The sequence below is a fragment of the Lates calcarifer genome, linkage group LG14 (assembly GCF_001640805.2).
Source record: "Lates calcarifer isolate ASB-BC8 linkage group LG14, TLL_Latcal_v3, whole genome shotgun sequence".
Lineage (NCBI taxonomy): Eukaryota > Metazoa > Chordata > Actinopteri > Centropomidae > Lates > Lates calcarifer.
In genome coordinates this window covers 1,738,568-1,765,239 of record NC_066846.1, presented here as the reverse complement: position 1 = coordinate 1,765,239, position 26,672 = coordinate 1,738,568, and the positions used below count along the sequence as shown (strand labels likewise).

General features: G+C 40.9%; 2 protein-coding genes across 3 annotated transcripts in view; one reads left to right on the top strand and one right to left on the bottom strand.

Moving 5' to 3' along the window:
- The first annotated feature begins 8,997 nt into the window (after window positions 1–8,997).
- hacd4 (3-hydroxyacyl-CoA dehydratase 4) lies at window positions 8,998–17,413 on the top strand. 2 transcript variants are annotated; one of them, XM_018693832.2, is made up of 7 exons: window positions 8,998–9,468; window positions 11,557–11,663; window positions 11,764–11,891; window positions 12,015–12,124; window positions 13,059–13,165; window positions 13,646–13,747; window positions 15,667–17,413. In XM_018693832.2, exons 3-7 carry the CDS (start codon window positions 11,802–11,804, stop codon window positions 15,744–15,746), a joined length of 489 nt encoding a protein of 162 aa, XP_018549348.1. In that variant the 5' UTR covers window positions 8,998–9,468; window positions 11,557–11,663; window positions 11,764–11,801; the 3' UTR covers window positions 15,747–17,413. The 2 variants fall into 2 exon arrangements, with proteins under 2 accessions (XP_018549348.1, XP_018549346.1); XM_018693830.2 differs by having other exon boundaries at window positions 9,000–9,464.
- Window positions 15,887–26,672, bottom strand: part of focad (focadhesin) — a 44,848-nt gene continuing 34,062 nt past the window's right edge. The window contains 22 exon segments of the mRNA XM_018693825.2: window positions 15,887–16,240; window positions 17,680–17,755; window positions 17,959–18,057; window positions 18,059–18,214; window positions 18,611–18,708; window positions 19,045–19,222; window positions 19,884–19,973; window positions 20,766–21,026; window positions 21,699–21,814; window positions 21,898–22,026; window positions 22,186–22,266; window positions 22,562–22,664; window positions 22,976–23,047; window positions 23,248–23,325; window positions 23,524–23,646; window positions 24,065–24,184; window positions 24,396–24,543; window positions 24,759–24,848; window positions 24,934–25,172; window positions 25,401–25,517; window positions 26,310–26,418; window positions 26,562–26,603. Coding sequence (XP_018549341.2) covers window positions 16,167–16,240; window positions 17,680–17,755; window positions 17,959–18,057; window positions 18,059–18,214; window positions 18,611–18,708; window positions 19,045–19,222; window positions 19,884–19,973; window positions 20,766–21,026; window positions 21,699–21,814; window positions 21,898–22,026; window positions 22,186–22,266; window positions 22,562–22,664; window positions 22,976–23,047; window positions 23,248–23,325; window positions 23,524–23,646; window positions 24,065–24,184; window positions 24,396–24,543; window positions 24,759–24,848; window positions 24,934–25,172; window positions 25,401–25,517; window positions 26,310–26,418; window positions 26,562–26,603 — 2,599 coding nt within the window. The 3' untranslated portion in view covers window positions 15,887–16,166.

Genomic DNA, 26,672 nt, shown 5'->3' with positions numbered 1-26,672 from the left:
TGATAACTGCCTGTAACTACTGAATTATTGTCATTAATCATATAATCTTGTGTTTGAACTTTGTGAATGATCAGATTTATATCTGTCCCCAGACTGAATTAAAAGTAACTATAGAGCTGTATCTATAAAAGCCTTGTTGTCTAGACAACAAACCGTATCAAATGCAGACTCAAAGAGGTGTAATGAATGTGTATTTAGGACATTAGCTGACATTTTGGAGTCCCACAGTAAGACCAGTGACAGCCCCGTTTCTGCCAGACTAACAGATAACATTTCTGTGCAGACAGACAGACACTGGCTGTTTTTAAAAATACACGTGGAGCTCAAATATAGGCACCGTGACAAAATGTGAAAACTGCAGCTATGTTAGACAGGAGGGAATGTATGCAGGGTTTTGTGACACCTCAGATGAAGGCTGTGTGGCATATAAACACCCGAGTGACAACAACTCACCAACACAACACACTCCAGTGAGGGGTGAGCTGCTGTGCACGTCTGACTGCTGAAGCTCTCAGGGAGTTAGTGTGTGTCAGTGGGGGTCAATCTAGGGGCCAGGGACCACTTTTTGAAAGATGTCTGAGGTTCCAAAGCACATGCAGGTCAGGTTTAATCTGTCAGTTTTTGAGCTCTGTGGTCAAATGTGGATTTCTGGAAAGCTGACGTGTAACTGCATGGACACTGAGACTGTGGTTTAAAAAAAGTAACACGTGATGTTTTCAATTCTGTGAATCTGTATTAAACTTATAGAAGTATTCAACATATGCAGGATATGCCTAAACAATTATTTGTAGAATTAAAATTGAAAGAATACATTAGAGCTACAAGTGTGATTTGATTCCACCTGAGGAGCAGGTTTACATTTTCTCTCAGTTCTTTATCAAGTGACACAGTATCATTTCCCATATTAGAGACTTGAGACCATGGCCCAGCTGGAAACCAGTGATGCAAAATTGCTACTAAATGAACATGTGTAACATTTAATGGAGGATTACAGCAAATTCTATAAAGTTTGGGAACTTGCAAGGCACAAATTTAAAAAGAGAAAAATCCAAGTCTGTGCTCCTCCAGTCCATGTTGGAGTGTTTCATGGGAAGATACTGAAACACTAATTACTCCTGATGATATACCATCTGTGTATCAGTGTATATATATATGTATGCATATATAGAAGCTCTGTGTGAATGTCTGTGTGAATGTGACCTGCAGTGTAAAACACTAGGGAAGTGCTATATAAATGCAGTTTACTGATCATTTTGTCAGACACTCCCTGCTTCATAAACACTCGCCTTTCAAACGAGTGTGTAGGAGGATGTGTAGGTGATGTTGCTTGTATAATTTTGCCAGACTTGACAAAGCTCCTCCAGAGGCACAGGAGACATTCTCAAATGTTTTCACTGAATGAATAGTGCTAACTATGAGTAACTTAACCCTGACATGTAAAATTAGTAAAATTCCCCTTTAAATGCTCCATTCTCTCTCAAAACTGATGAGGGTAGCCCAGCTTCCTCCGACTGCCTTAAGACATGGCTGTTTGTCTTTATATTTCAACCCTGTCATAGACTGGCAACCTTTTTCCACCCAGTGTCAGCTGGGATTGTTTCAGCCCCCCATGAGCCTTAAAGGATAAGCAGTATAACTGAAGATGATGGCTTGTATACTGTTTTATACAAATTTCCTTTAACAAAACTGCCTCAAATTCCAACCTAATATTTGATATCTTCTTAAACTCTGGCCTGTCTAGTAGCATGTTAGCATGACCATGCTTTGTTAAAGGCCATTAAAAACGTAACTTAAAAAGCACAAAAATTCAGAGTTTCAAGGTGAATCTTCAGCACCATGGACAGCTCATCTTTTATTCTTTCACTGCAAGTTGATGTACTCATCTGAAAGGGGCCTGCACACCCACACAAGGTGTCTGGTTATTCTTGCTGAGTGAATCTCTCCTCAGATGTCATCAAAGAACATGGGTTTGTGAGAATGGTAAAGCTACAAGTTATCCAGCTCTGACAGCTGAAGCAAAACTAAGAGTGAGCCTGAACTGACAGGGAAATAGACTAAAATACTGTAAATCATAAGTGCATCTACATCCTTGAACACAACGCTTTTCAGGTCTTTTGAGATACGGTTTAAATTTCAAGAGCTGCTAAGCCTCAACTGTAGAGAAGTGAAGAAGTTATTCAGTCATGTTGTTGTACACTCCAGATTTACTTTATAGATATTAATCATCATGTAGATACACACAAGGATCAGGAAAAGAGACATTTTTCCAAGAGCAGCTAAACACTCTGTCATCATGACTCCAGATGTTGATAACACATAGATGCTCCCAGCACGCATGAAGAAATGTTCCTGGAGAGTTAGAGTTACATAGGTATAGTGCATGCAATGTAATTAACTTTAAAATGAATGAGTTGGTTTTGGGGGTTTTACATGAAGATAATATTATCCATATCATCAGCTTCTTCATTTCAATCAGGAAACTCCTTGTTTTATGATAATATAAGTGGAGAGACTTTTCAGTTTGTTAATAAGCTCACTGCAGACCAACATTATCCAACATTATGACTGTTCACTCCAATCTAATATTAGATGGGTGGCAAGACGATACTGCCAGGTCACTCCATAAAGTCTTATACCAGATCTTAACAGAGGATTAACAAAACAGAAAGATGTACATTAAGTGTGTTAATGGTAGATCAGACTAAAATACAGCCCCACTGGACACAGGTCCAGAAAAATATCTTGCTTATTCTCAGCTGGAAACAAAGTTTGGACAGTTTCTGGCTAATGTTAGCATCAGAAAAGACACTATCAGCTGTTTGGTGGTGAAAACTCTCTGTGGGTTTTTCACAATCTGCGACACATGACACATAATCATATGATCCTCATAAAGTATTGATCAGTGCAGGTTTAACCACGACAGTTTTCATCAGCTGGTTCTGTGCTGTATGCCATGCTAATATGTGTTTTAAAAAGCAATGAAAAGAATCATATCTAAAAAAAAAAAAAAAATACTTAGCATCAGTGTCAATAGGATGAGACACAGGCATTTAAGTGACTGGTATCACCACTTTAACTTACAGTGCTGTAGAAGTCAGCCAACATCAGGGAGCCCAGTATAATTGGAATGAATAACTGGGCATGCTGATGGTTCACTGGCAAGGACCCTGAACTCACCACCAGGCTATAGAGGGGGGTTGGGGTGTCTGCTGTTGGTAGGCAAAAAATCCACCCAGCCACCCGCTGCCAGCAGTGTATAATACTGTAGATAGTGAGTGGGAAACCAGAGATGACCCTGAGCTTAACTGGGTGAAACTCTGCTCTACTTGTGTCAAAGACTGGATACAAGTATCCAACCCATATCCTGTACCAATATGAGCTGATAGTAATGTTGAAAAGGATTTTTTTGTTTCAGCAAACCAAAGCACTTAGTTAAGGCTTGGCCAAGACCTTGTGATTAAATATTAAGTGAGTCGACAGTGACATGATACAGGAGCAAAGCCACAATCTGTCCTTTACCTAAAGTGTTTTTGCAGCCTAAATGTAACCACACATGGGACACAGTAAGCAGGACACAAACCCCAGTCCCCAGCACTTTGGACACCCACCATCCACCAAACTCAGCTCTCTGTGTGCAGCAGAGGAGTGTAGCACTTCCTTCAGCACACGTGGCTTGCAGCAGTAACACATTTGACTGTGTATTCTAGGTATCACCAGAGAATATCGGTCATAGAAAGCACTCATCATCATCATGTGCCGTACTCTGCCACAGCCTCAGTGACCACTTTCTTCCACTGTGATCTGCTGACAGTCAAAACCCTTATATCTCTGGCAGTGAAGCTGGTCTATTTCCTGATGTTGTCAGTCCAGGTTGTCCTCTGTCTGCCTTGGGAGCAGCGTCCTTCTACTGTGCTTTCAATCGCAACGTGTTCCAGTGTGTCACCAGTTTCCAGAAATATTGGTTTTGAGCCAGTTTTCAAGGATGAAATTGATGAAATGTAGTATTTTCTTTCACTGTATGTTTTCCTGAGAATCTGCCAGTATGTCCACATCTCAAATGTGATGAGTACTTGTATGTACTCATATCTCTAAATTGCCCGTATGTGAGTGTGAATGGTTGTTTGTCTATATGTGTTGCTCCTGTGATGGACTGGTGATCTGTACAGGGTGTACCCTGCCTCTCACCTGATGTCAGCTGGGATAGACCCTTAACAGGTAAGCGGTATAGATAATGGATGAATTTTGCTGAGGGAAATTCATGTACAACATGTTGTAGACGTAATCTAACTGAGATGTGTTGTTGAACTGAGCAACCTTGAGTGGTTGGCAGACTTCACTTTTTTTTAGTTCATTTCACTGGTTATTTGAACATGTTGCACAAATGCTTTCAAAGAGAAGATGTCTGCACACATGAAGTCCTTTGTTATAGCAATGCACACCTCCCAACTGTACAGGAAAATATCTCCACTTTCCAAGACACCAGAACGTAATTAGCAAGAGGAGAAAACATGGACCCGATCTCAGAGCCCCCCTTATGTGGAAGGAGTGTAGGAGTATGCACAGCTGGAGCTTACTGAGATGCAGTATGATGATAAGCAAGTCCCAAGCAGCAGCTCTGACTGTGAGAGTTCTACAGATGATTGGACGTCCAGTCTCCAGATTACAGCAAGGGCTGCTGGCATGGTGAGGAATGACAGATTCTGTAACAAGAACAGTGTTAGTACTGGGGAAGAACATGAGTGGGAGTTACAGATTTAAGTTGAGGCTGAAGCCATGACAATATACACTGAATTTTCAGGAGTCCAGGGTGGCATGAAAAGTGACAAAAGTAGTTGTGATAAGAATGAAAAAACAGAGCTTGCTGTGAAGGGCCTGATTGTTGAATTGCCTGTTTTGGAATGTTTCAAAAATCATCCATGTTTTTTGCCCTTTCTGCCATTAAACACGGGGGTCGAGATACAATTACATAATTTGACAAGCCCTTCTTTTGAAAGATACTGTAAGACTATGTGTGAGTGTGTATTGCTAAATTAATATGTGTTAAATTATCACACAGCAAACCAGGGGCCAGAAATAGATAATGTACACATTTCACAAAAAGGGGGGGTTAACAAGGGGCCCAGAAGCTGATTTTTTGCCCTGAGGCCTTCAAGAAGGTTAATCTGGCCCTGCTACACTGAATACATAATGTAAATTACTTATGAACAGATATCTGCAGCATAAGTGGGTAAATGTAGCCTCACAGCACTGTGAATGTGGTCTTAGTCTGGCTTAAGATGAAGACTTTTGTAATGGAGTCTGGTGTAGGAGTTTTCCCAGACTAATTCATTTGCCCTCCTTGACAATTTTTTCAGGTCACGGGCCTGGTGAAAGTCCAACTGTCTGCTGGTCCAAACAGTATGAGAACCTCAGTTGTTGCCTCACACGTTGACTGGAGCTCGATTACTGTAAACCCAACCGCACAAACAGGATATATTTAGCATACTATTTTAGTGAGACAGCCTGGTGACTGCAGGTCTTGAGGAGATACAGTTACTTCTGGGGTCCACATTAAAACAGCAGGCGGTCAATCATGTCTGGGCCATTAGTCAAAAAGGATTAAGAAGGCGACATAAGTGGTTAACGAGAAGACTGCACTGATAAATACCCTTCCTTTTCTATAACATCCTCTACTGTAAGTAGTGCAGTTCCATGTCAGAGTCTACAGTATATGTATCTCCCTAGCAGCAAACATAAATATATATATATCATTAACACTTAGGTCATATACCTGTATGTAATATACTCTTTTGAGCTCTGAGATGTCATGAAATAGCCTGTAAAAGCCATCTGTGTCTCCTGGCACAGCTAGATGTCTTCTTTAGCAGCTAATAGACATTCATCCAGACACTTTCATTTCTCTCTATGAGTCATGATTAAAAGGCCGCTCTGCTTATTTTACACAAGATCAGTTTACTCATCAGGAGTACTACCCAGCCTGTGAAAACACGAGGACAGTGTCTTCTGTGGCTCTGAGAGTCAAAATAACCCTGATGATGTTATAAGGGTTGAGGATCCAAATATTAGACAGACAAAAAATATGTGTTACAAACCAGGTCCAAGCAGAGACATTATCAAGTTGCATCATGGGATGTGCAGTACAGGATATAGGTTATAGATGTGTGATAGTAAACTACTGGAGTTCCCATGCCACATTTTTGTGGCAAACAATGAAATAATAAGTTTGGTGATCCTTTAACTTCCCATCAATGCAATCATCAGGTTTTTACTAATGACACTCCTGTCAGCCTCATCAGAACTTGTTTAATGTTTAGTGCTAATAAGCATATTAGCATGCCAGTGTGCTAAAGTCAGATGAGAACACACACACACACACACACACACACACACACCCAGAGCTTTGAGCTGCATCTTATGGTCTTCATCAGCACATGAAATGTGTTGTCCTGGAGTTGGTTTAGCATCAACACATGACCTAATTAACAGAATATTATAATACAGCATGTGGTCTTATATGAGGAGACATGAGCAAAGTTCCATTCCCAAGTCATGTGATGGTAAATGAAATAAATATCCCTATGACAACTGAGGGAACTCCAACAGCAGATGAACACCATGAGATGTGGTTGAAAGCTGAATTAGCTAAATGGACCAGTTCAAACAATGACTATCCAAATTAAAGCCAGCCATAAAAGCCTATAGTTACCTAAATGATTAACCTGCAGAGGTACCATGCTCAAATTAAATGACTGTTTTTTAAACTTCCATTCATCTGTCAACATATGTGCTCTTTGCTGTTCAAGTTATGACAGCTTTTCTCCAGAGGAACCTGTGGCTAACCATGCAGAATTCCATCACACAGATTCTTTATGTGCGACTCTGCGGCTCTGGCCATGGCAGAGAGGCCATACACTGCATGCTCTCTAGTGCTGGGTTCTTGAGTGCAGCGCAGCATTTGATACAGAAAATAAGCTGTAATTTCAGAGAGGATATGATAGTGCTAACAACTAGCCGAGGACCTGAGACCTTAAAGCCAGACTAATCTGTTTTCCATCTGTCACTGGCCTTTCATCAGCGCAGTGGGGGGTCAGAGATAACAGGTTACATGTGTTCATATTTATCCTGAGCTCTCCTTGATTCCCTCTGGAGACCGCTCTGTGACAGCCTATGTACATAGCCACTATGGCACCACCCATTAACACAGAAGAATAAATGGAGCTCTGTGTGTTGGAATTATTTCTTGATGAAATACAGCTGGCATGCATATACACTGTGTTGCTAGCAGGTGTATTTTTGAACATTGGACACTGACAGACCAGCTCTTTCCCCTCTGCTTCCAGTCTTAATGCTAAGCTAGCGTAGTTCACGCCCTGACTCCAGCTTTGTTCTTAGCTACAAACTAACATCTATCCTCATTTGTTTGTACTTATTACACAAAAACATTCATACAGCCATGGACAACAGTGCTATGCATACAACCCCCACAAAGTAAGAAAAACATAGTGTGTTATAGTCTTTAGACGGAAAAATGTTTAATATGTGAAATGTATATGAAAACAGACACTTTCACTGTATTTTGAATATTTGATAATATTATATATTTTGACTGAAGTAATTGTAATAATTGTAACTGAAGTCTTCCATGCTGTTGGGGCAGTTATGTAATATCCCTCCTCTCTGCTCTGGCCTTCAGCCTCCCTGTCCTTTGACCCTGGATACTTTTGCTGACACTCACACTGAGACACACTGAAACACAGAGCGCACACGTGAATATGTGTGCTGTGTTCTGGACTGCTGCAGGAATGACTGTAAAGCAGACTGACTTCTGTTGTTAAAGCATATTTTCTGCTGCAGTAAACAGAAACACAAGATGCTGGAGGAGAAGCCGAACCACCTGATGTCCAGATTCTTTACAGACAAACTCCTCACTGAGAGCTGGTTGCATTTGAAATGATCTGTCTCAGTCTTTGTTTTATGAAATGTTCTGTAGTAACTTCTTTGAGTAGAATGTGATCTCTGCAGGATTCATTTGATCTTTTCACCACTAGAGGGCAGCGCATACTATTTCACATTTTGTTAGTGCATGAAAGACTGAACACAGACACGTTCAAACTTTACTTCTTATTTTTTTACCATGACTAACATTTTATATGATAAGTCATGTTACAGCAACTAACACTATTGTACACATATACAGTATGTTACATATTGAATTAAGGTGGCTATTGCTGCCTTTGTTGGAAGTTACATGGTTACTAGAGACACCCAACCAAGTTACTGGAGTGATCAAAGTGTATTATTTATGTATTGTGTTTTTTTTATTCTTTAGTCTACACAAAATAAATCCCATTAACAGAGCCAAACCAACAATGACTGTCTCACACTAACAAGTATTACTGTATGTGTGTATCCAAAGCCTGGTATATCTCATTCCTCAGTTTCATAGAGCTCCATTGTCCACTGTAGTTAACACACACACACACACACACACACACACACACTGTCCTGTGGCTTGAAATACTCACTAGAATCCCCAACAAATCCACTCCTCCTCCTGTTTGAATAACATTTAGTAAAAACCACAGTGACCAGCTGCTTTAGGAAATTACTGAGCCTTTTTAAGAATGAAACTATATGAGGTTTTTCAAGATCTCCATCTTCCAGCAGTGAGAGCTGAGAGCCACAGACAGCAGGGAAGTGTTGAGTCTGGAACATCGTTGGCTATAGTCTTTAAATGATGTCATTTTTGCATTTTGGAAAGTTAATTTTAAAACAATAAGACAGTTATTTTGTGGGTAAAACACCAAACTGTTCAGAGCTGACATGTGATGTATGCTCTTGTGCTACTGCTCAGTGAGCCACTGACACGTTGTCAATTATAATGTCCATGTTTTACCAACCACAACATTTTCCTCATTATGTTTTACTTTCACTTTCACCATGAAGCAGGTTTAGAGGTTGAAAGACGTGCATATTATGATAGTGTTGATATTCTTGGGGGGCGCCAAAAGGGTTTGACTTGTTCCTGCTGCTAATCATAACATGTGAGACGTGTAGAGTATGTGTGTGTGGGTGTGTGTGTCTCATTGTTGTTCTTGTGCTCCCTCCTCATCTCTCTTCTGGCTTGTGCGTTCTTGGCAGACAGCTCGTAGTTTTCTCAGAGAGGGCAGGGACTATCCGATGTCAGACCTTCACACATGGAAAGTCCACTTCCTACTCGCTGTAAAGCAAATAACTGTTACAATCAGCCTGAAGAAACACTACAAAACACAGACATTGCGGCATTTTTCTGCTTCCACTTGTGAAGGAGGATGAAGTAAGAGGTGGGTCTCTGTTTACTGGGAGAAAACTGCTGCACAGAGCCACACTCTGCACCTGGAAAAATGATTCACCTCATACCCAGACTCTGAGCTGCTCCTCTTACCTGTAGCGAAAGGACCAAAAGAAGACTTCAGAGGGAGAATGTGAGTGAGTATTTGAGAGTACTGCAGTACCACTGTGGAAGGAATGTTCTGTATTTTCAGGGCGTGACAGGCAGGTCAAGCTTTCCAGTCAATAACAGCTAAATCACTGTCAAGAAAGCTTCTTGTTACTCCTTATTTTCAGGTTTTATATTAAGCATGAGCTTATCAAATATAAGCACCATGATTTTAATTTTATCTGCAGTAGAGTAGTGAACATCTTAATATTTGTATGTTAAAGCTTTATCTAGGCTCATGTCATGTGCAATGAGGGCACATTATTTTCCTCTGTTTTAGGGGAAGTGTAGAATTACTGGTTACAATATAAACTAATAAAGTATATAATCTAAAAGTAGTTATGGGTTAGGCATTGGGTTTGCAAGAAACCATTCCTTAGAGGACTTCACATACTTGCAATACAGAACGCTTTAATTTGATCACAGTTTTATTCCACTGTTTCTTTGTTCTAAGGCATATAAAGGATTCTTGTCCTAATGAGGGCTTCATGGAGGATGTTACATGTCACAGGTTTTTCAGTTGAGCAGTAATATAAATTTCCTGCAGTAGTGGAAGAAGTATTTGGAAAAATATCTAATTTCAAGTAAAAAGCTGCACATTTTTTAGCCTCTTTTAGCTAATTTTTTGGATTTCATACCCTGCAACTTAACTGTTTTTGTTTGGTCTCACAGCTTCTATTCACCTAACTTTCAGTGACTTTAAATCAGGCAGCTGTTTTCAGTTCTGATAAACCCTCTGTAAACTACCTCCTCAGCAGCAAACAGCAGACAGACGCAGTTAGAGAACGTAGCGGAACATAGTGCAGCATTTAACAGCTGAAGATACATATTTTTTCACGAGTTGGTGGAGACCAAAGGAGAGCTAAAAGGAGAGTGGATATTGGACTTACATTCATCAGATGTACACAGTCAAGAGTCAAAATGAATGAAAGCGATTATGTCAGATGTGTAGATGTACAGTTTGTTCTGCTGCCCAAAGTTGACAAAAATGAAAGTAGTTGTTACGCCCCACGCTTGTTACACTCCACCACTGACCCAAATCAGCCACAGAAAACACCTTCAGAACAGCCACATCCATGGTATTTATATCATAAAAACATATCAAAACAACCAAGACTAAATCAAGACTACAAAAGACAAACAAACGCAACAAAGAAACAAGCTGAGAGGCAGCATGTCCGGCTGTCCCACACTAGAAGCCTTGTGATACTGGCAGAGGAGCTTTTAATCTCTTCAATGACACCAGGTGCAGCTCATTGATGGCTCATCAGGTACCCCAGGTGGAGCTACTGAGAAGACAGGAGAGGAAAAGGGACAAACAGAGCACCACAAAGCATACAGCCGTAACGCGGTTCCTTTAAGTAACCCTGTGAATGCAGAACCTTTCATTTAATTGCAGTGTTAATCCACTCAAATAAAGAAATTGGGTATTTTCACCACCACAGGTTCTGAGACAGATTCATTATGTAGCTTCTATGGATGCCTGAGGGGAAACTACCCTTGTTGCCGAAGAAGACACACACCCTCTACTTAGTAAAAGTATAATCAAAGACTAGTTGTTAGGCTCTGTCTAAAGTTCCATAATATCGCCTCTAAAGCTCACCGTTGTGTTGTTGTTGGATGTTGTTGGTTTTAGAGTGAGTTATGTGGTTTAACTGACCTCTAGGGTAGGAACAGGGAGGAACAGCCCCCCCACGCTTCCAGTCTTTATGCTAAGCTAAGCTAAGCTAAGCTAAGCTAATCACCTCCTGTAACCAATTCTGTATTAACGTAACATGAATGTTATCAATCTTCTATCTAACTCTCAGCAAGAAAGTGAATATGTGCATTTTCCAAAATGTTGAACTGTTCTTCTAAATGTCAAAATTAAATATGAAATATGACTTCATTCAGAATGTTAATGTACACACAAAGGTAAAACAAATCAAAGATGCTTAATGAAAGTACCTTAAATTCATACTTGCATACAGTACAGTAAACAGATCCCTCTTTTGGTTTAGACCTGTGTCAGAGAATATGAAAAGCCCATACTGAATTAACAAAAACCAAATGATCTGTTAACTTTATTGCACTTGCAGGTTCAGCTTCAGGCTTGTCTACATTTTCTCATACAACCTGTTCCAGTTCTGTGGACACTCATGGATACTGGCTAATACCATAGCCAGGTTCCTCACATTTGGTCGAGGTGAGCTTTAAACTTTTTTAGATCTTTAAACTAATACTGGTTTAAACTCAGGAGAGCAGGAATGAGACGGTGTTCGCTAATGTTATCTCTGACATTGCAGATGCTTTAGCAGACACTTTCTACTCCATCGGCTTTGTGATGAGCCTCTGCCAGCTGCTCTCCATCCTCGAGCTTTTCCACATCGCAGATGGGATTGAGAAAGCAAGACTCCTCCCTCGCTTCATCCAAGTTTGTTTCACAGCTTAACCTTAGTGGAATCCCATTATTTATCAAGTAGTCAGATCTATAATCCAAAACCTCTTCATGTACCTGAAACAGTTGGTGGACTGTGTGTGTCATCTGTTATTCCAGGTAACGGAGAAAAACCTGGTCATGATCATGGTCATCATGCTGGAGGAGATCCAGAGTAAACCAGTCGTGTGTGTGCAGTTCTTCTTGTGGAACATTTTGGACCTGTTACGGTGTGAACATCACTGTCATCTTGTTTCTGTGTTTCACCTCATTCTTTCTGTCCCTGCTTTTTTTTTTTTTTTTTTTTTTACGAGAGATGGACAACTGGAAATTTCAGGTCTTACAAGGCTACAGTGGCGGCAGCTGCTCTTCCACCAGAGTTTTACTTTATCTCACACATATTCTTTACATAGCTAAACTATTGTTGAGTTTACTCCACTAGCAATGATGCCAAGGATGATGGAGGATGTTGGGGTTTTATCTGGCTAATAATTTAGCAAGATATCTTGATATTCACTAGGTAGATTTGTGTGCATTGAATATGCATGGCCCTCAGAGGATAAGCCCTAACACGTCATTGTGTTATTTGGAGTCATATTTCTGGCCACCTGGCTGTAACACAGAGCTAACAGAGAGTGAATATCTATTAGCTCTGTGCTTGGTCTCCACCAACTCCTGTAAAATATCTTTAGCTGTTAGCTAACAGTTCCCTGCTGTGGCTGAAAACACTATAGAGTGAGAATGAACCAAAACAGTAAAGCTGTGAGCCAGACAACTAAACAATGAGCTGGAAGAGGCTAAAACTCCAGCTGTAGATTTTATGGCTTCATAACTACCAGTGACGTCTCTGACATTACACAGTCGTTTATGTCATTGAGGGAACAGCCTCTCCTGTTGGAGCTTGTCAAAAATCTGGCACCATTATTGTGGACTAAGTGGTTGCACAGTTCATGTTGAATATATATGAACAGGCAGGTATAAAGAGAGATACTTTAGTAAAATAGATCTTTCTCCAAGATATAAAGAGCATTGCCAAGTGTAATGTTGATCTGAGTCATGTTGTACCATCATGTTTGTTCTGGTTAAAAGCCAGTCTGACAGTTACTGTATAATACTGCCCCCTTCCAGAACCTTAACATGTTGAAGTGTGCTGTTTGATGACAGGTACCCACATGAGCTGCTGCGTGCGATGGATAAACCCTCCATCACCATGCTGTGGACTCGCTACACCCTCTGGATCCCCTTATACATCCTGTCTGTCGCCACTGAAGGTGACTACATCACTTTATTACCTTCAGTTTTGCCATTGATTTACATTCAGGGTTACAAATACCCAACAACAAGAGCTTCACTTCACTTGAACGCGTCACAGACTGGTATTGTGTAAGGAGGGGGTGGCGTACGTACAGGAAATGAGTTGGCAAAGAAGAGATGATAAAATGTCAGGAAGTGTGTGTAGAAAGCACATTCCAGTTGAGTGTGTGTGACAGAACACTGCTGTTCACTGAAGCCAAACACTTCTAGTGAAGGGAAACACAGGAAAAATAGTCCGATAACCAGTCACCACCAACACAACAGCCAACAGCCAACACTTTCAGTCGTAGCAGGACATGGTCTTTGCTGGACTCCAGCTGGATGTTTTAAAATGGTTTTAGGAGACAGGTTCTTAGTTAGGCTGTAAAGAAATTATTATGTGTTATTAAAATTCAACTTCTCATCTGTTCACTATCATTGTCTTTTGTCTTCTTCAGCTGTGACTGTATACCAGGCTCTGCCATACATAGAGGCACTGAATGCAACACACATTCACCTCCCCTTCATCCTGCTGGGCTACCTTTCTGTCCTCGCTCTTGGTAAGATATGTTAGCCAGTGTTCAGACTGCACTGCATCGGACTGTTACACACTAACATATAAACCAAGAAAGTAATCTGCTGGGAATGTGCAGTTGAATGGATCTGCCAGGTCAAGTACTGCTTACATTACTGATGTGTACATGACAGTGCCAGTACTCTTAAGCCTGGACAGAGACCAAAATGAAAACTGGTGGTCACTGACCATATCTGGCAACCAGCGCTAAAGCTACCGGGTGGTTGGATACAGTCTTGTTATGTTAGTGATTGTCCACTGCTTTGGTTTAGACTGAAATTTCTCAGAAACTTCTGATAAACTGTCATGGAGTTTTGGACAGACATTCACAGCCTCCACAAAACCAAGACCTGGAAAATACTTTTTTTATTTCTTTTCTAAAATCTTGTGTTTTCATATTTTCAGCCCTAATTAATCTTTAACTTTTATAACCTCAAAAACACCTTACCTGTGAAGACACGTTTGGACGTTAATATCTTGAAAAGTACTACTCCTGGCCTCTGACTTTGTAGGCTGGAAGTCAAAAATGTTCCTTTTTATGACTGAACCATTACAAGCTTGTACTGCTTATTGATTATCTATATGGTTTTAAATTTGGGGGAGAAAGTGTAAACTCCTAAACAAGAGTGACATTGAAGGCATCATAAACCCATTTTTTGCATCCATATTACATCAATCATTGTTTTTTCTTCAAATACAGTCTTTTATATTAATTTTGTGCCATTTATAGACATAAAGAAAGATTAATTTGTTTGGTCATTTAGTGTGTAAAGTATCACTGTCCGTCCATGTTTCCTTCATAGATAAATACACATAGTTAAAAACATTGATTTATATGGAAGCCTATTTCCTCCACTGTGATTAAAAATAAATAAAAGTCATTATAATGAGAAACTTTCTTAAAATGATGGCATAAAAATAGTGAATCGTTATTTTGAGAAAGTTTCTTATTATAATGACTTCAAGATGTGGCACAGTGGCACAAAGAGGCTTCCATATAAAACTATGCTTTCAACTATGTGTATCTATCTATGAGGGGAACATGACAGGACATTGGTACTTTGTAAGCTATATGACCAAACATTACATGTTCCTTTCTAGCTACTTAACATTTTGGTTCAAAGAAAATGACCAAAAAGTGGTTCAAAGCCTGGTTTAACTCTTAATGGCTTCATGTCCATTAGTGGTAGAGACCTCAAATATTGGCACAGAAAAAAAGAATTAACGATTGTATTTGAAGAAAAAAAAAATAAATTGACATCATGTTGTCTTACAAAGTAGTACTTTCAAGATATTAATGTCCAAACATGGCTTCACAGGATGTTTCTGAATGTAAAAATTAGAAAATGCAAAAGACTACAAAATATAAAAATAATGGAATTAACCAAAACTAATTTAGATCCTGTCTGATTTGACATGGAATGACCTTGTATGTTTACTTTCCAAAATGCTGAACCAGTCCCTCACACTAACAGTACTGGGATTAATAGCTTAACCCTGAATACTGTGAGAAAAAAAGAAGGAGCTCAGTCCTGACTGGATTAAGAGGCTGGTAAATTACTGAAGCTACTGGTATGTCAGGCTGTAGTCACACAGGTCAGGTCAGATCAGGTCACTGCCTGACAAAGCCAGAAATTACACTGAGTTGGTTTATCATGCCTCAGCTTGTGGCAACTTCAAGAAAAGAGACCACAAGTGATTACCAAACAATTTACTACCAGTGCATCAGGAGGCAAACCATCTACGCACTATTTAGTTTTACTTGCCGAACAGCTGATATTCTGTTTGCAGCTGAGTTTATACTCAACAGATGTAGAGAATATTTGTTCTGTAATGGCTATATTTCTGATACAAAATGACTATAGAGACTCTGCCAACTTTCCAACAGCAGTGTTGTCTTTTCAGGAGCCTCTGTGACAGTCTGGCAGCTGCTGAAGGAGAGACAACACCACCTGGAGAAATGGAACAAGAAGAAAAGGAAATGATGCACTGAGTCAAAGAACTGAATGGTTGGACCATTTCAGTCCTCCAGAACCTTCATCTGATAATAAGATAATGAGGACAGTCTGTTACTTTCTTTGTTTTTTCTATATAAGAACACCACACAACCTAAGTAACCATACCATTAAAAACTTCTCTAACACTTTTAATGGAGATATAGTTTGACACAGCACATTCCCCTCAGTGGCATCCTCATGTGTACTGAAGAGCGACAGTGGCAGTGCAGTTTCTATCTCAGCTCATAAATGCTAAAGTCTGTGGTGCAGCAGTCAAAGCTGTCTCTGTGTCCATGTCTAACTCAGGCAGCGAAGATGAAGCTTGTGTGTTAGAGCTGCAGCACTGTTTTTGTGAAGACCCTCTGCGTATGCGTTGCCATGGTTACAGTATGTTGTGGCTCCTCTGGGCTACCAGCCATAAGCTCTGGTCCACACAGCTTTCTTCTTGAACTCAGTGGAGGACTTCAGGGCCAGCAGAGCAGCTGAAACAACAACACAGGACGATCAGATAAACCACTCTTATAATCAAACGATGACTTTTCATTAAGGCCAACAATGTGTTTCTTGCTCTTGTGAATGTATGAAGTAATTGTATGAAGAAGGAAAGTATGTGCGTTTCAGGTTGTCCTGGACTGGATTTTTGCAAGCCAGTCGCATTACTGATGTTTTTGGATATCTTATTATGTTTACGCCATAACAATCGCAATGTCTGTGTTTCCTCCCCTGCTGAGTTTTCTGTTCTGTTTATGTTCAGTTTCTCACCAAACTCTGCTGTGTGTATCCTGAAGACCTAACAAACATGCTGGCTACATCTCGCTCCACATGAAATATTTGCAAAGATGTTTTTACTAATATCATTTGATCCTTGTTAAATTCAGTCAACATTAACCACAGACATCTTTTCATCATCAGTTAAATCTTAGATTTTCTCCATGAATTTGAATTCTTTATGTTCAGAGCTTTCTGAGGACACAGCCATTATTTTGAGGTGGTGGAAAATACTACATGTGAGATTTCTGTATTAAAGGACAACTCTGGTATTGCCATGATTTTGAGAGTGAATGATTGATTGGATCAAAAATCTGCAATCGGTGCAGCACTGAGCAAGAACAGCTTACCCAGCCACCACTAACACTAACTGCTGCAATGTAATCAAATGAGCAACTGTTCACATCAAAGTACGTCCACTAAAGTGCTTGTTATTATTAGTGTCTGACAACATTCTGGATAGGTTTCCTATGAGATAGAGCTTTTTATTAAAGAGTTAGATCCTTTTTGTTTGACCAGAAACATCACTGTTTATCTGTACCAGACTCCATTGACAAAAACACTAATTTTACCATGGACTTCCTGGAATACCACTGCCTTGATCAGTTACTTTGCTTGTGTTATTTTTCTAACTTATGTAAAGGATCTGAATAGTTCTTCCGACAACTGAAAGTCACACAATAACACAAACAACCCTGTCAGTCGTTTACACCCCATAACATGGCAAAATAATGAGCAAGTTCAAAGATACCAGAGTTATCCCTTAAAACAGGAATTAGTTCATTCACACATTTTTCACATTATCATTTAATTAGTGTTTGTTTTCAGATGTCAGTATAGTGTTTCTGTTAAATAAAGCTTGTTAATGAAATGAATAATGAATATAATTCATCATAGTTTTCTTTGATAAAATGAACTGGCTCTATGGAGAAAATGTTTTTGGACTACAGGAGATTTTGTAGTTGAAGTAAAACAGCTGGCCACAGGTGCCTGCTAGTGGAGCACGATACACAAATGAAACTGAGACCTACTCATCAGTGCGCCAGAAGACCAGCACTGCAGGAGAACGTCATCAACACGCCCGCCCACCCGCCAGTGTGCAGACTTCTATGTAGTGTGCACTGTATTTCTGGTTAGGTTTGTGTTTTTTCACCTTTGGCTGTGCCGATGGTTGTGGTCGACAAACTCTGGTCAGGACCTTCTACGATGCTGAGAAGCCAGTCTATGAACTGTGAGACACACAGACACATTTCACACTCTCATCACCAAAAAAAAATCTCGAAACTTTAAATGAGAATATATCAAACAAATGGCTGGTGCACTAAATCAGCCATGTGCCTCTCCTTTAACCACAGGTAGGGCCCTAAACTCAAGGCTGACACTGTGGATTTTCACTCAGTGGCCTGAAGGTGCTGAGAGCTGACACACTGACCTTTTGTGTCTGGCTGCTCCAGGGCTCTTTGTCCAGAAGCTGAGGCAGACTGTGGGACATTCCGAGCAGGCACTGCGGCAGAGTCGCCGTCAGTGAGCGACTCCTCATAGCTGTACAGGCTATGTCTTAGAACTTGAGGTTTGGCGCCTGGTTGCCAAGGGAACCACTGGGCTCTGATGCCAAGGAGGAGGGGCATGAAGTGGTCACCCCAGGAAACTACAGCAGCAGCAAAGACCTGGAACAGGAAGTCTGTGGCCTGGAGAAAAATTTAAAGTAAATATACTGGTCATAAAACAGTGTAACCTAGACAGTACTGAGTTCACACATCTCAGCAGTTAGCGCTTAGCTGAGCACAAGTTTACACAAATAACCTAAAGACATAGCTTGTAATAAAGTTTAGACTTGTCTACTCTACCGGTTTTTCCTACTATAATTATTGTGAATAGATACCACCTGCATTTCATTTGTTTTAGAGGACACACCCAATGAGACAGCAGCTGCATTCCAAACCACCTCAGCAATGACAAGTTATTTCACCCGAGGAACCCTCACCCCTCACCTACATGCTGAAACGCAGACTTCTTAACATAGCGAGAGTTATGTATGTGAGGCATGTGACAACAACCACCCTGCAGTTTGCTCAGAAACATACCAGTTTGGTGTCTCCGCATGAGACAGAGGTTGCACCGTAGGTAACGTTTCGGATGTGGCCCATCAGCTCCAGCAGCCACTCCATTCGTTTGGAGACGCCTATGACAAAGAACAGACCAGAGGACCATAATAAAACAGAACAAGTACATACATGTCATATATAAGGATAGAAATGCCCATACAAAAAAAAAAAACATTGAGAGAAGGTGTAGAATGTGTTGCCCTGTCAACAAATCAATCATACATGTGTGGAATTGTGCCTCCTAGTGGCTTCATTAAAAAATCCACTGCAAGAGTGCACACTGCTCAGATGAGATTATCAATTGAAAGCTAAATGGATGGTGTTTGGATAGTATTTTCCTGCACGTGTTTCCACTTCTCTAATATCATGTGAATGCAGCAGGAGAAGGTTTCCAGCTTGACTTCCGCCCTGACCTGTGTTGGCGCTGGTGGCCAGGCGACACTGATAAAAAGTTTGCAGGAGGAGCCAGCCGACTCTGCGGCTTGGCCAACCACGAAGCACGCCAGCAATGACGTCATTGAGACCCAGGAGGGGAACTCTGCCTTGGGAAGTCAGGTAAGCCAGGATGAAGCACGTCTTCTCCATCTGAGTCTAAAATAAGACCAAACATACAAAAATAAGACCCAGCTTAAAATAAACCAAAAATTAGCCTTTAATATGTGGATGAGTTTTTGGTTAAAATACCTGAAGTAGGATCTAGAAAGTTCATATCAGTTTAATTAACATTATACACCCCATTTCTGATTTTTTAGGATATTTTAGGATATTCAAATTAATTACAGTTAATTACAAAAGTTCCAACAATATTTTTTCACTTCTAGATTTTTAAATCCACTATATGTGAAAGTTGAAAATGTCTGACTTTGCCGCCCTTAGCATGAAAAAAGGCAGTGCAGATTGCAATGAACGCTAACATCTGATCTGTATATGTCAGTGGGATTGTCTCACTTTTTCACAATGATAAAAACCGTACAAATAGTGGTTTTAAGGTGGTTAGCATGTATTAGACTGATGTTGAAAAGTGCCAGCGATGCTAAGGTGATTTCATTACTTATGTAGATCATTTAATTTGAGTTAATCACAAGTTAAGTTTAAAGAAAGGAATAGAAACATTTAGCAAAGTACAACTGTTTGCTTTCTTTCTGAGAGTGAGACGAGATCTCATGTTTGTAGGTTAAGTAGAGAGCTAGAATAGGGATATGGTTAGCCTAGCTTAGCATAAAGGAAGCAGGGAGAAACCATCATACTGTACCTCTGTGACTCGAGCGATTCGATCAATTTCTGTGTCAGACATCTCAGACAGACATTTGGCGACTCCCACGTACAAATCCACTTCATCATCCTACAAGAAATGAATTTATCATTACAAGAAGACTATTTGCTGTAAATAGGAGAGTATTAAACACTGAACATCAGATGAACTGTTAGTGTCAGAGTAAGCCATGATTTCTGTTTAAAAATGAGCTGCTTCAAATCTGCACTTGATACATTTAAAATACTGAAATAAGATGAGGCAGAAGTCAAAATATAACCTGTGAGAGAAGCTGAAATGGCAGAGCTGAAAGAAGAGATATTAATTTCAGGTCTTTACACATCAGACGTGAATTCTGACTTGCAATTCTTTGCATATTCCGACCAATCACAACACAGCTTGCTGGGACATCACACAGAAACATTCAACATGGTGGATCAGTGTTTTTTTCCTCCACAAAAAGCTACAGTGTTCAGCAGAATCTGTGCAAAGTTAGAGAGACCTACTGAATCATATTGGGTTTGATGTGAGTATAGGTGGTGCATTACATTTGACTCAAAATTCACTTCCGCATCATTTATTTGAGTCATTCCTGATTATCTCATGATGATGAATGAGAATAGTTAAGTGAAAATGCTGGAAAGATTTTGAATTGAAATCATCAAAAGATGTTATCAGGCTGTAAGAAACAGCTGTGTTCTTACTGAGAGCAATGAACCTCAGTTAAATGATAAGTGAAAACAGTGGAGCTGTCAGCTGATGTTTAGGTGTTGAAAGCACTTAAAGTGTGAGCTGAAGAGGAGAAGATAAAGGCGAATGAAATTGAAGTTGTAGTTGAGGTGTGTGGATTGTAAATAGTTGTGTAAACACTCCATTTTCTACCTGGATTTGGTTTGGCAGGATGGTGAAGATCTTCTCTGTGGTGGAGCAGAGGATGGTCCAGCAGTTACTGGGAGGGTTTGGGAGGGCCATTGCCTGAGCGAGGCCCTGCAGGAGAGCGCGGCACAGGGGCAGACGCTGGGGACGAAGGTCCCCCTGGAACTGCTGCAGGCCCAGGCTCTCCACATACACCTGGAGCTTGTCCTCAGCAACGTGCTTCATCCACAAGCCAAGGGTCTCATACAGGTGAGCACGAGTCTGATACTGGAGGAGGAAAATGGGCTGTAAAGCTCTCCAAAGGCATCTCTGACTATCTTATAGGCAGGGGTGGTATCAAAATGCAGTATGCCAACCAGAGTCTATTTGTAGGCTAAATATCAAAAACTGTCAAGAACTGAAAGCTGGCATTGAATGTCTGGTCAGGTTTGTAATCTTGTTTATTCATTCTTTTTCTCGTATGACTGCCTGTATCTAGACAAAATGCAAGATTTGAGGAGCTCTGTAGAAAAATGTGCTTTCACCTCTCAAAGTAAAGAAGAGAAAGAAAAACTTTTATTTAGTATCGTCGTAAAAACTTCTATCAGCATAGCACAAGTATCGACAATTTTCAAACAATACTTGGCCTAATGAATAGGTATGCTTTGTGTTGTGTGCTGCAGTAGCATCACATAGTGGGACCTATATGTCACTGTGTTAGTTTTTAATATAAGGAGTCGTATTTAATTCATTTTGTGTTTTCTTGTGTGTAATGAATAAAGCTGCAGGAAAACAGGAAGGCTGAAACAGAAGTAGAAGTACAAACGCAATCTGAAACTCGAAATGAACCAATCACGAGGCCTCCTTTGTCATCAGTCATGTGATTCAGTCATAGGATAGATATACAGCAGACTCATTTTGGTTGATACTCTCTGATAGCTCTACTCAAGAAAAACTTACACTGATACTGTGCACAAGGGGTGGTGACAGCCAGGAGCCCAGAAACAGAGAAGCACTCTGAGAGGACTGAGCTTGACACGCTGCCAGTACCACACACTGATGCTGCACATCCTCTCCTGTCAAAACAAAACATTTCAACACAGTGTTTTGACACTGCTAATCTTTCAGTACAAGTATATGACTCCATGAGAAGTCTTACCGAAGCTTAGCCTCATCAGAGGAGACAGGACAGCACTCCAGTTAATGGGTGGGTACTGGAAACTGGCTCCAACTGATGCCAGGGGAGTCAGAGCAGTTTTGACCAGAGCTGGATGAGAGAATTCTGGACCTGGGCAAAAAGACAGATCATTTGTTCCCAAGAGTAAAAAACATATGAATTGTTTTGGAAAGATTCTGTTAACTGTAGAAGTGAATGTAATAAAGTTGTTAACTGTGCTTTCCCCTTGAGTTTTTACACTGAAAGATTTAATTAAATTAGTCAACAAACCTTTCTTTCCAGCCTCTGAGATGAAGTCAATGATGGATCTGATGACACTTTTCTCTGAGAGGTAACTGAAATCCTGAGGAACTGAAATAGAGAGGAAAAAAAGAGAAAAACATAAAACAGCAGTTTCCTGTAACACATTTCCAGTCAATTCTAAACATCAAGTCAATCTTCAACCAAAAAGTCTGAAATAAAAATTCAGCTGGACTGGAGTAAACCATAAATCAGATTTGTGCTTCTGAACAGTTCAGCTACTGCAAGAGGACTGGACTAATTCCTGGTATACAATACATATAGAGAGAAAATGTTATGGGGCTGAGATTCTGTTCATATTGATTGATTAAGTAAAATGTCATGAGTTCATCCATGTAGCACCTACCTGCTGTGTGACTGTGACTGGTGGACACGTGGGCCAAATGCAAATGACCCACCAAACAGGCACTGTTGGACTGTAAACCAATGGCTCCTGAGAACGTTATGATCTGTAACAGAGAGGCAAAACACATACGTAAAGAGCAAAGGACATGTCAGATTAATAAGAAAAACGAATCATTAGAACCACGCCAGCCTGGTATTAAATAGTTATACAAAGTTGTCCTGAGGTTCGGAGGATCTTCTGAGGACCGCTAACATCCTCATCCTCCTTTCATGGAAACCTGTCAAAGGTCACTGGGAATTTGGCCTGATGGTGGTGATATTGACAGTAGAGTAATAACATATATTGGTACAGTGAGGATCCATCACACACATAATTTCCCATTTTGTGGTGATGAAACAACAAAATGTCACATACCTGTGTGATGGCTCGAATAACCTCATTCAGTCTGCTCTGCTGCTGGGAGGAAAGCTCCAATTCACTTTTTAACTGGAACACAAGGCAAAAGTTAAGATTTAAACAGACAGTGACAAAAACCACAAAACACTTCAGCCCAACATTTAAAAAAAAATTAAACTATGCACTCCCCGGTGCTCACAAAGCAATAACTGCCAGATTAAAAAAAAGCCTGTGTTTTGTTCTTTTATGAGGACGTTCTGCCTCGTCATTGAGATGGGTGGATTTCTTACCTGAATGAGGTAACTCTCAGATCCCACTAAAGCCACCAGCCCGTTGACGGCAGCCAGTCGCTGCATAGTGGGACAACCCTGAAACACAAAGACAACTCCTTCACTGAAATCCAATGATGTAAATTGTCTGTAGGTATAAATACTTGGGTTTGGAGAAAAAAGGTGATACATTAGGCTGCCTGTAAACCACAGTTTGATTAAGACTGAGAAGATGAGTTGACTTTATATAAACATTTAATGCAGCTTTGATCAGGAAACAAAATGTAGTCCTGGTACCTCAGCCAGTAAGATCTTGATCCACGCAGCCAGCAGTCGAGGGTGGATGTCCTCTGCTTTACCGTGACCAGACAGCGACAGACCGTGGACTACCAAGCCCAGAGCCAGGGAGAACCCTGGGGTCTGGACACATAAGTTACACAAGTGAAAACTAAACCTGTTGTGCTATAGAAATACAATTCTAAGCCAGCATAACAGGCTCTTACAAGATCAGCATCCAAACTGCACTGAGCAGCTACTAACCCCACTCAAACTACTTCACTCAAAGGAGATTTTACAAAATAATGTACATGCCTCTGCATTCAAAAGCACATAATAATGTTAAAACCTAGACAGGCTGTACTCAAAAGTTCAGGGGTGGATGTTATATAATATCTCAGAACCTGAAGTGATGTGCAGGCAGAGTGGGAAAATTCCTAAATCAAGAAGAAGAGTCTTAACTGACTTACTAAGTCCTGACTTTAGAGCGTGCCTAAAATTTTGCACAAAAGTGAACGTGTGTTTCCTTGTCCCAGCAGACACAACACACTCTCCTACTGACCTGCTGGCTCTCCTCAGTCAGGGTGCGCAGAGCGTTCATGACCTCCTCAGCCTTGGCTGCATCTATAAGACCTCCACTGAAGGCTGAGACGCCCACACACGCCACAGAGTACGCCAAGACCTGCACAGATGATCATATTCAACACTATTCCACTGTAGCAAATCATTTTTACTAAGGTTTTTTTTTTACTATCGATGAAACCTTGGCCTGGGTGGTCTATGCTCACTTTGTCAGTGATTGTTACTTTTACTCAAAGGACAAAATGTTTTATGGCTCCATTACATTTTTGTCTACCAAGGCATAATAAAACTTGCTGTGTACACAGTGGTACCTCCTGCAGCATGCGTCCCTGCCCGCTGCTGTCCTGTAGGTTCAGCAGTAGTTTGTCTAACGTTTGGGTGACGTGGATGTGTTGATCTGTCTGTCCACTGCTGCAGAGAGCTGCCAGCACCAGACCCAGACCCAACATGCAGCCGGTGCTGAGGAGGGGAAAGAAGTATGATCATATGGAAGGAAAAAGAAACAAATCAGCTATCAAACCTCTCATCCAATAACACTGATTCTGGGCTTCACAAATCAGCATCAGGTGAAGGGTTTGCCTAAAATATCCATATCCATATTTTTTTCATATTGCTACAACTCTGCTGGGTACCCACATATACTAAAACATCATGTCTGAAGACAGAGCACTGACTTGTATTCCAGGTTGGGGTTGAAGGAGCAACTTTCCAGAGCATCCAGTGAGCTGAGGAGCAGCTCAGTGTCCTTCTGAACAGAGACGTCACTGGGTAACACAGAGAGACAGGCAGGTGAAACCATAATCGAGCACAACAGTCAGTGTGTGTTTGAATCCGTACAAACTCCCCCACCTGAGGCGTTGGTGGTGCAGACTGGACAGCACCATGCCCAGCGCGAGGCCGGAGTGGAACTGGACAGCCTGGGAGTCGTCGGCGGTGGGTGAGCCCGGCAGGCCGGCCTGCAGAGCTGACAGGACCTGGACCAGGCTGTTCCTCTGCCACACCACCAGCACCGGGACCAGCAAGGACAACGCTAGGCTGGCACAGGAGCGAGCGATGGCACTCGCTGTGTTCTCACCTGAGTAGGAACGCTGAGGAGGGGGAGGGTGTCAAGTGTTTGATATTGGTTCTATACTCTGGAAGAGTATAGAACTAATATAAGAGGCTGTGCTGCTGCTTAAAAACTGACTGAATAAACATTATCTGAACAGACCAAGTGACTACAGACAGTCTAACCTTCATACACACATTAATTCCTGAATCTTTATATCTATGGTTGCCACTGGGAAAGACGAAAACTCTGTTGAGCTGAGACTTACATGCAGGAACCATGGGAAAACTTGTCCTCTGGCCTTGTAGCTGCTGCTGATGATGCTGAGTAGGGTCTCCAGCACCATGGCCAACCAGCTGGCTGTGGGCACAAACTCTGGTCCAGCCTATAGTGGTAAATCAGCGAGCAGTGATTGTAGAGCTTTCTACATTAACTATGCCCTCCACACCTGTAACCACACTGTGAACTCGATCACACCACCAGATGGCCCTGTAGACTTGCTTGCACTCTAACTCATACCAGAGGGGCTGCTAACCAGTGGCTGTTGGTAGGAGTAGTGGAACCAGACAAAGTCTACACAGGAGTCCTTATCTGAGGATCAAAGTGAGGACACATCTAATTATTTTAAGTTGAGGGTTGACAATGCAAACCTATGTGAGAGACCAGAAGATCTGGTCATCTCTGTACCTGACTGGGACAGTGAATGGAATAGTATGGTTGTTGTATAAGTTCAGCTCATTGATATGTTTTCAACAGGTGTGCTCTCATTGTTGATTCTGCTCTTTTCATGGGATTTATTGACAGCTAGAAAAATACACTTCCATAGGACGCCCAGCATAAACGTCTTTTCTAATTCTTTAATAAGACATTTTGCTGTTGTCTTATAAGTGATCCTGAGTATAGACATAGCCACTCACTGATGACAGAGAGATTTATATGATGTTTTTTTAAACTATCAAATGATAATAAACTACTGCTAATAACAACAATTGTGTTAATTCAATTAGGATTTGATTATTTTTCAATTCAAATAATCTGAAATTATACAATACAAATAAATATAAAGAAAAAAAGAAACCAACTTTAATAAGCCAAGCTCACCAACTTTGACGAAAACTTCAACTTTGGTTGATTTACAATGACAGAGAATACTGTAGTGAAATGCTGAGTATCTTACTCCGAGGCTGCCGTCACTGTCAGCAGGCAGGTTGCTCTCATATTTGGCGAGGGCAGCAGCCAGGCCACTCAGAGCCAGGATGGAGTTTCCCTGAACAACAGGACTGTCTCTGAGGAACACACAGCACATCCTACTGTCAGCTCCAACACTCAGAAGGCCTCTGCCAACATTTCTGATAATACAGCACACCAGGTTGTACGTTATTGATTTTCCTGTGAATCTAAATGTAGCGATCACAAGCTGGAGACTCACTTTGTAGCAGCTTTGATGACATTTGCCAGCTGATCTCTGGCCCTGAGAGGAACGAGACAAAGACAAGAGGAAGAAGGGAAGGAAAGAAGAAAATGAGACAAACAGTGATTT